The 9,929-nt window shown below is 37.5% G+C and overlaps 1 protein-coding gene across 1 annotated transcript; it reads left to right on the forward strand.

The window, feature by feature from the left end:
• LOC109329870 (1-phosphatidylinositol-3-phosphate 5-kinase FAB1B-like) lies at positions 548–9,629 on the forward strand. The gene is made up of 12 exons (XM_019563739.1): positions 548–647; positions 726–1,396; positions 1,801–2,526; positions 2,906–3,059; positions 3,155–3,499; positions 4,008–4,883; positions 4,971–5,302; positions 5,554–5,677; positions 5,749–5,919; positions 6,148–7,524; positions 7,728–7,994; positions 9,048–9,629. The coding sequence occupies exons 2-12, from the start codon at positions 777–779 to the stop codon at positions 9,420–9,422; spliced, it is 5,367 nt and encodes a 1,788-aa protein (XP_019419284.1). The 5' UTR covers positions 548–647; positions 726–776; the 3' UTR covers positions 9,423–9,629.

Genomic DNA, 9,929 nt, shown 5'->3' on the forward strand with positions numbered 1-9,929 from the left:
TTTCAATGGGTATTGAATTGTGATGATGATGATGATGATGATCGTAAGCATTGAATAGATATGATTCAAGAAAGGTGATTTCTTTGATCAGAAGAGTTTTTTTTCTTTCACTTCTTTGATTCCTTCCCCTTTTGGGGAAGTGAATGATTGTGCTTTGGAGTGACTCAAGAAAAATTGGTTTGAAAATTCTTGAGTTTGCATGTGATGATGATCATGGTGTTGAAAGGTTTTTCATCCTGGTATGACTTTCTATATTCTCCTTTGACTTTAGTAACTTTTGAATTTCATATATCATGTGTATATAGTTTTTTTTCGTACTACATGTGTATAAGAAACTAATCCATTTCGGGTTGCGTGACTGCCCCTCCCAAAAAAGTGTCGTTCACATCTTTTACGAGAATTGGTTCTAAATTTTGAATTTGATATATGATGTGTATATAGTTTGTTATGCTATAGTAGTGGTCATTTAATTGAATTGGTTGAACTTTAGAAAGTATTGATTCTAAATTTTCTATAATATTAGGTAGGTGTAGGACATTGACATAGTTTCTTTGGAATGGAGAAGGAGAACCACGTACTATATCGACAAAGTTGGGAATTGTTTGCTAGATTCGGATTATGAGGATTTATTGTCCGAGTTGTTACTTGTAAGTGCATAGCGTAGGTTCTCTTGGATCTATTTTTTTCCGAGGGGGTGGATTTTTAATCTTGAATATGATGTTTAGGAGCGGCAAATGGGCATGTCATAATGAACTTGGAAGCAAGGTTGTTTGTCAATGGATGCCGTAGGCAATATATTCTGTGAGGTTGTCAGCGTCGTCAAATTATGGATTCCTTGGCGAGGCGAACCAGCGAATGTGTCGAGGGATTTTTGGATGCCCGATCAGAGTTGTAGAGTATGCTACGAGTGTGATTCTCAGTTCACCTTATTCAACCGTAGACATCATTGTCGGCTTTGTGGGCGAATTTTCTGTGGCAAGTGTACAGCAAACACGGTTCCTACCCCATCTAGCAGCCAAAACAATTCATGGGATGAGAATGAAAGGATCCGTGTATGCAATTATTGTTACAAGCAATGGGAGCAGGGAATAGTTGCTTTCGATAACGAGATCCAGGTTTCCAATTTGGAACCTATTTCGTCATTATCGACTTCAAGCTTGGTCAGCAGTAAATCCAGTTGCACTGCCGACAGTAGTAACATCACTCTTAGCTCCATGCCTTATTCCGTTGGCTCTCATCAACAAATTCAGCAGGGTTCCAGTCTCAGCCAGCAGCAATCACCCGTAAGGATAAACGGCGTTGATAGGGAGCCCTTGTCATCGTTGAGAGGGAGGAATGATCTTGTAGCAGATCAAGGGGAACAATTATCAAAGCAATATGGATTCTCAATGAACGGGTATTGTATTGTTTCGCATTTGGTTCATAGGAATGAACTTCTTTTCGACCATTTATCTTGGCTTTTATTTACACCATTCTTCATGTCGTCTGGTGTTTAAATAGTTGTTAATCAATAACAATTTTCATTGTGTTGTTCATCACAAATTCCGAAACAGAGTTATAACCATAGATTGTGATTACTATAGCTGGCTGATAATATAAACATATGTTTGTTCGAATTGATGTCCGGAAATTATCGAGAATGAAAGAGTATGAATATGTGTATGTTGTTTTCTGTTTGGTCTTTAATTTATATAACTAAGCCACACATTCTACCTCAACCACCGATTTTTGCATTGAAATTGAATCTATTCCATGAATGGTGCTGTTTTTTGAGGTTCATATGTTTTTCTCTTGCTTCAGGAGTAATGACGAGGATGAGTACAGTGTATATCAATCAGATTCTGAAACAAGGCGTGAAGTGAATGGCTGCTATGCTCAGGTTGATTTCGATGGTATAAGTGAAACCGATGGCTTACAGAAAGTGCATCCTGGTAGAGAAGTCAATGCAAACGTCTCTCCAAAAAAGCACGGTTTTAATACACATAGTTTGGAAGGAACCCATACTATTGAAAAGAATGAAGACGAACCTGATATGTGTGATGAAAATGAAGCAATTTCCTCTGTATATGTTTCAGATGATGTTGATTCTGAACCTGTTGATTTTGAAAATAACGGAGTCCTCTGGCTCCCTCCGGAACCGGAAGATGGGGAAGACGAGAGGGAAGCTATTTTGTTTGATGATGACGATGATTATGATGGAACTGTCACAGGAGAGTGGGGGTATCTGCGTACATCAAACAGTTTTGGAAGCGGGGAATATCGCTATAGAGATAGGTCGGGCGAGGAACACAAGAAGGTCATGCAGAATGCAGTTGATGGGCACTTTAGGGCTTTGGTAACTCAGCTTTTAGAGGTTGAAAACCTACCTGTTATAGAGAATGACAAAAACAGTTGGTTGGAGATCATCACATCTTTGTCATGGGAAGCAGCTAGTTTATTGAAACCAGATACGAGCAAAGGAGGAGGGATGGACCCAGCCGGATATGCGAAAATCAAATGCATAGCTTGTGGAAGCCGCATCGAAAGGTAATGTTTCATGTGCTTCATGATAAATATTAACCAAGACATCTATGCTATATACATTTGCTGAACCTAAGACCCGATTATATCATTTCTCTTTTGCATAAGTATTGTCGGGCACATAAAACTTGTATCTGAAATGTGAATATGGAAAGTAGTAACTTATACACAAGACACTATTCTATTGATTGTCCTAAAATCTGCATCCAGGAATAAAATGGGAACTAAACTTTAACTCACATGAACTAACGTTGATTTCTAGCTTTTATCTCTTGTTAAAACCTGTAGTATCAGATTAGACTCTTCCCTGAGTTGAAGAGAACTTTTCATGTGTTACCGTCTTTGTATTCCTTTTACCTGACTTATTTGATTTATATTCTCCCAGTGAGGTGGTTAAAGGAGTTGTTTGTAAGAAAAACGTGGCTCATCGGCGAATGAAGTCAAAAATGGATAAACCTCGGTTGTTGATCATCGGAGGGGCTCTTGAGTACCAGCGTGTTACCAATCTCCTTTCTAGTGTAGATACCCTTTTGCAGCAGGTTGTATTTGCTTACCATTTTTTCACTTGCTTGGTTGTGTTGCTGAGGCTATTCCGATGAGTTCATGCTGCTAATATGTTTACATTCTTATCTAGGAAACGGACCATCTGAAGATGGCAGTGGCGAAGATAGCCGCACACAATCCTACTGTCCTTTTGGTAGAGAAATCAGTTTCTCGATACGCACAGGAGTACCTTCTTGCAAAAGATATATCTCTAGTTCTCAATGTGAAGAGGCCGCTTTTGGAGCGCATAGCACGCTGTACAGGAACTCAAATAGTGCCTTCAATTGATCATCTTTCATCACAAAAGTTGGGCTACTGTGAGACATTTCATGTCGAGAAGTTTGCGGAAGACTTAATCGGTGGTGGTCAGTCTGGGAAGAAAACGGTGAAGACACTGATGTTTTTTGAAGGCTGCCCGAAACCGTTGGGTTGCACAGTAAGTCTTATTTAATCAATGTATGATATATATGATTTACACAAAATTATAAAAACACGAGAGAGACTCTAAAATAAAATACGCTTAATCCGTATGCTCTCTCATTTTTTATTACCATCTTGATCTTGTCCGTCTCCCCTTAAATATTAAAAACCATTCATAACCTTCTCAGTTTAAACTTCTGAGATAGATTCAAGAGTTTGCAAGCCCCCTTTTCTTATATTTAATTATATTTCAGCCGAAGATGAGACTTAGCTTTGTCCATGGTTCAACCCCGAAGGATTATTGTGTGATGGACCATGTTAAGATATTAGCAAAAACCATTCCTTGGCCTTCTCGTAACAGTTTAGGCTTTCAAGATTGTTGGTCTTTGACATATTTTATGCGAGAAATTTCATTTAAGATGTCTTGAGATTATGTCGAGATCGCTTAATTATAACTTATTTGTCATATGGAGTGTTGTAAGAAATGTTCGTTTGGTTCACTTTTTTTCTTTCTAATCTAACAGATTTTACTGAGAGGTGCTGATGAGGATGAACTGAAGAAGGTAAAGCATGTGGTTCAGTATGGAATTTTTGCAGCTTATCATTTGGCTTTGGAGACATCTTTTCTTGCTGATGAAGGAGCCTCCCCTCTGCCGGAATTTCCATTGAATAGCTTGGTTCTTCCGAATAAATCACTATCCATTGAGAGGTCCATCTCAATAGTGCCTGGATTTAGTGTTTCTGGCAACATAAACTCTCGGGGGCCAGAACATGGAACTGAACCACGGAGAAGCAAAAGTGTCCCCATTTCTGATCTAGTCTCATTAGTCAGCAGTATAGAGCCCATTTCTTCTCAATCTATGCAGCATGAATCAAACTGCGCCCGTTCTACCACCTTTTTCTCTTCTATTGCTGCTTCAGAAAATGCAATTCCAAATTCCTATCATAAGAACCTTCTTCCGTGTGCTAGTGAAAGAACAAGTGAAGTGGACCCCAAACAACTTCTAGTTCTAGAAACTTCTGAGTTGAAAAACACCTCGGTAGTAATGAACAATCATCCTTCTGCAAATGGTTATGAAAATCAAGGAATTTTGGCTGACACTCCTCAAAACGGTGACAGCAAAATTTCTACAAACCAAATAAGTGGATCAGAGTTTTTATCTACAGAAGGTGTTCAAAACCAACCCGAGAATCCTGGAATCGTGAATCAAGAGCAAAACCCTCTAAAAGAAGAGTTTCCTCCATCACCCTCTGACCAACAAAGCATTTTGGTGTCTTTGTCGTCCCGCTGTGTATGGAAAGGAACTGTGTGTGAGAGGTCCCATCTCTTCCGAATTAAATACTATGGCAGCTTTGATAAACCTTTGGGTCGGTTTCTGCGAGACAATTTATTTGATGAGGTCAGTTTATTATTTGGGAATAAATGTGATTTATCATTTGAAAGTGGTTTTGAGTTTTGACACTTAGTAAGTTTCATCTTTTTTCAGGGTTATCGATGTCACTCTTGTGAAATGCCATCAGAATCGCATGTGCATTGTTATACTCATCGGCAGGGAACACTCACAATATCAGTCAAGAAATTACCAGAAATTATCCTACCTGGTGCAGGGGATGGAAAGATATGGATGTGGCACAGGTGCTTGCGGTGTCCAAGGGTCAACGGTTTTCCTCCCGCTACACGAAGAATAGTAATGTCTGATGCTGCTTGGGGCTTATCATTTGGGAAATTTTTGGAGCTTAGTTTCTCAAACCATGCTGCAGCGAGCAGGGTGGCAAGCTGTGGTCATTCTCTACATAGAGACTGTCTTCGTTTTTACGGGTAACTATTTTTTTCCCTTAATCTTTGTGTATGACGTAAAACAAGCATCTGTTCCATGTTTTGTCGATGTTGTTCTGCGTAAGTATAAAAAAACTGTCGTTTTGCGGTCTTGATCTTTAAATTACTTAGTGCTTTGTTTGGATGTATTGATTTTGATGAAAAATATGGATTTTGTTTGTAACTTATATATGAACCATGCAGCACTTTTTTTTTGGACTCTTTAGCTTACCATACTAATATTTCTCTCTTAGATTTGGGATGATGGTTGCTTGTTTTCGATACGCATCAATCGATGTTCACTCAGTCTACCTTCCTCCACACAAACTGGAGTTTGATTATGGGAATCAAGATTGGATACAAAAAGAATTAGACGAGGTTATATATTCACAGCCTTGGATTTTAAAATTTGTTCATATGATGGAGGACCTAATTTCTCGTTGTAACAGGTTGCTAACCGGGCAGAGATTTTATTTTCCGAGGTACTCAATGCTCTTAGTCAAATCGGAGTGAAAAAATCAAGTTCAGTTCCAGTTAGTAGTTCCCTTAAAGCACCTGAACTAAAAATGCAATTTGCTGAGCTGGAGGGAGTGTTGCAAACGGAGAAAATCGAATTCGAGGTGAGGTGTTATGTTATTACAGCCACGTTAGTCATAATGGTCATGATTTGTGATTATTGACAGTAACATACGGACCAGCATAGTTTTCTTCGTAAAATCAAGTAGTAGAAAATATAAGAACCAATTAAGTATTTTGAATGGATACTTTATCCATTTTCCATTTGTTTGCTTTTTGTATTATCATATTATGTTGTTTGTGATTTGCTCTTTCTCTTCTGTTTACTTTAGGAAGCATTTCAAAAGATTTTGAACCAGGAAAAGAGAAAGGGCCAGCCTTCGATTGACATTCTCGAAATTAATCGTTTGCGGAGGCAGTTGCTTTTTCAGTCTTACATGTGGGACCACCGTCTTATTTATGCAGCCTCGTTATATAATTCCAGTAAGAAAAGTAGTCCGACCGGTTCAATTTCTGACGAAAATGAGAAATCCATTGATGAAAAGCAGTTAAGAGTGAATCCTATGCTTGAGGATTCAAAGCTTGATGAAATCCCCGACACCGGAGGAGGAGTTGATGGGAACATATCCAAACCCGATCAAGAAGTTGACAAGGCCAAAGATATAAATCTTGAGAAAGATGACCAGCCTAATAATTCAATCAGCAAAAGTTTGTCCGATACCCTTGATGAAAAATGGACAGGCGAAAACCAATCGGGACTTGGAATTCAGAAGGACAATGCTTCTGTAAATCGTGATACTTCTACGGGAGATTCTTTGACAATCACTACACAGAAAGAAGCACACAATCCCAGGGACCATGCAGAAGACCAAAATGGCCTGAAGAGCATCTCTTCTTTTTATAAGGGTAATGATAATATGGAAGACTCTTTAAGCTGGTTCTATCGCCAATTTAGCAAGAATTTTTTTGCCGGTACACAGAAATTTGATACACTAGTTGACTACAATCCTGTTTATGTGTCATCCTTTCGGGAGCTGGAACTCCAAGGTGGGGCAAGGCTGCTTCTTCCGGTTGGCGTTAATGACACTGCGATTCCAGTTTATGATGATGAACCGTCAAGTATTATAGCGTATTCTTTAATGTCTCCACAATATCACGCCCAATTGACTGATGAAGGAGAGAGACCAAAAGATGGGAGTGAATTTGCACCGTCATATTTTTCTGATTCAAGCAACTTCCAGTCGTTTCATTCTGATGATATAGCTATTGATTTTCCGAGAAGTTTTGGGTCGGGTGAGGATATGATGATCGTGTCTGGCTCTCATAACTCGTCAATGCTGGATCCCCTGTTATATACAAAGGCTATGCATGCAAGAGTTTCCTTCGCGGAAGATAGTCCTAATGGCAAGGTAAAATACTCTGTGATTAGCTACTATGCCAAGCGATTTGAAGCTTTGAGAAGGATTTGTTGTCCTTCGGAGCTTGACTATATAAGGTCGTTGAGTCGCTGTAAGAAATGGGGAGCTCAAGGTGGAAAGAGTAATGTATTCTTTGCAAAAACCTTGGACGACCGCTTTATCATCAAACAAGTAACCAAAACGGAGCTCGAATCGTTTATTAAATTTGGTCCTGACTACTTTAAGTACCTTTCCGAATCAATAGGCTCAAGAAGTCCAACATGTCTGGCAAAGATTCTTGGCATATACCAGGTATGCACTTCATATTTCATCGGTCATGATTAAGACGAAAACGACAACATTTCTGATAACATTACCCTCAAATTAGTATTATTTTATTTGATATGTTATAACATTGATCAAATAGTAAAGTCCGCCTACATGATTCTGTATTTTTCGCCACTTAATTACATATCGTAACTACTTAATTTACGGATGGCGTTTTTATTTGAAAGGTTACAACAAAGCATATTAAAGGAGGGAAAGAATCAAAGATGGATGTTTTGGTTATGGAGAATCTTTTATTCAGGAGGACTGTGACAAGACTTTATGATCTTAAAGGATCGTCAAGGTCTCGGTATAATCCAGATAGTAGCGGGAGTAACAAAGTTCTTCTGGACCAGAATTTGATTGAAGCAATGCCAACTTCTCCTATTTTCGTCGGAAACAAGGCAAAACGGTTGTTAGAGAGAGGTGTCTGGAATGATACTGGTTTTCTTGCAGTAAGTATCAAAACTCTAATTACCCTTTTTCTTGTTTCTTGCTTTGTAGAGTCTGAGTTTATGTCTAGAGTGATACATGCATGGATAAAGGCTTAAGATGACTTCAAATTAATTGTAATAGGGGTTTTTTTCTTTTTAAATTGTTACTCCATTGATCAATGAACATTATGATAGAGCATTATGGTGTCGTTCGATCCCTATAGCCGACCCAGATAGCCAACTCCACCTAGTGAGATAAAGGCTTGGTTGTTGTTGTATTGATCAATAAACATTTGATTTGTTGTGTTGAATAGGCAACTATAAAGCACAAATACTTCAAAATAGTCATCATATCTATGTTGGCAACATATCCATATCGGACACTTCACTAACACTTTCGGGCGCTTCGAAATGTCTTCTATAATGTTTTTACATTGAGTTTAAAATCTAGGCATTGACAGTGTAAAGTTTTTTACACCGTCAGTACATCATCCACCATTGGATTGTATTATTTTTGTTTGAGAGTCAATGATGGTTAATAAATCAATGGTGAATGATTTGCTGACAGTGTAAAAAACACTTTACTGTCAGTGTATACATATTAAATTCTTTTACATTTGCTTGAATTGTATACCATGAAAAATGGAAATGTCAAGAGAATTAGATAAATGTTAGCATATTATTATGTTTATAATTACTCATACTAACTTTTAAAATATCATTTCTTTTATCTACTTTTTTTCCTCGTATAACCAAAGGTACCTCTCATCCTATGGGAAATGAACTAATCCCTTTTTGAGTGTGTGACTGCCTTCCCAACAAGTTTCACTCATAGGAATCGAAGTTTTGACCTTTGGGTCTATCTGGGACTAATCCCTTCTGGGGTGCGTGACTGCCCATCCCAACAAGTTTTTGGAATCAAAGTTTTGACCTTTGGGTCTATCTGGGACTAATCCCTTTCGGGATGTGTGACTGTCCCTCCGTTTTTGTTAACCTTATATAAACTTCACTCCCATGTTATGTCCTACAAAATTTTCTATCTCATTGTATTTGTGACATAAAACACTTGTGCAGTCAATTGATGTAATGGACTATTCATTACTTGCTGGTGTTGATGAAGAGAAAGATGAGTTAGTGATTGGAATAATTGATTTCATGAGACAATATACATGGGACAAACATCTTGAAACATGGGCAAAAGCTTCAGGAATCCTTGGTGGATCAAAGAATGCATCTCCAACAGTTATATCACCAAAACAATACAAGAAAAGGTTCAGAAAAGCTATGTCTACTTATTTTCTCATGCTTCCAGATCAATGGTCTCCTCCATCTCTTATCACTAGTCATTCTCAGTCAGATTTATGTTCCGCCGAAGACAACATCAATAACAACAACAACATCGACAACAACAACAACAATACACAATCCAAGACTTCATTGAATCAATGATTTTTTTGATGCCATGTTTGTAATTATTGTCCTATTTCTTTTGTTTTTTTCATCTTAGTTTGTATAGGAATTCTTTTTTGGTTTATTTGTAATTTTTTGTTGATGAGACATTATGAAATATTTGTTAGAATATTACCATAAGAAAAGGGGTGTTTAGAAGCACAGAGGGTAAGAATATTTGATGACCTCTGTATGAATATTTTTGTATACAAGTTTAGTCATATTGATATTGATAATAATACTCATGTTACATTAATATTGTAATGTAATATCTATATACTATCAATTATACATCGTCTATCATTCATTTGTATTACTTTTCTGAAGAGTTAATAATTTGGATCAAATTCACTTTTCTGAAGAGTTAATAATTTGGATCAAATTCGAGTGTTCAAACAAACTTATGAAACGTTGATAATTTTGACTCCTAAATTTGTAATACTTTGAATATCTGAAAAATGTATATTCTAGAACCTAAAAATAGCTTAAAGACAAAAAAATATAAAT

The sequence above is a fragment of the Lupinus angustifolius genome, chromosome LG16 (assembly GCF_001865875.1).
Source record: "Lupinus angustifolius cultivar Tanjil chromosome LG16, LupAngTanjil_v1.0, whole genome shotgun sequence".
Classification (NCBI taxonomy): Eukaryota; Viridiplantae; Streptophyta; class Magnoliopsida; order Fabales; family Fabaceae; genus Lupinus; species Lupinus angustifolius.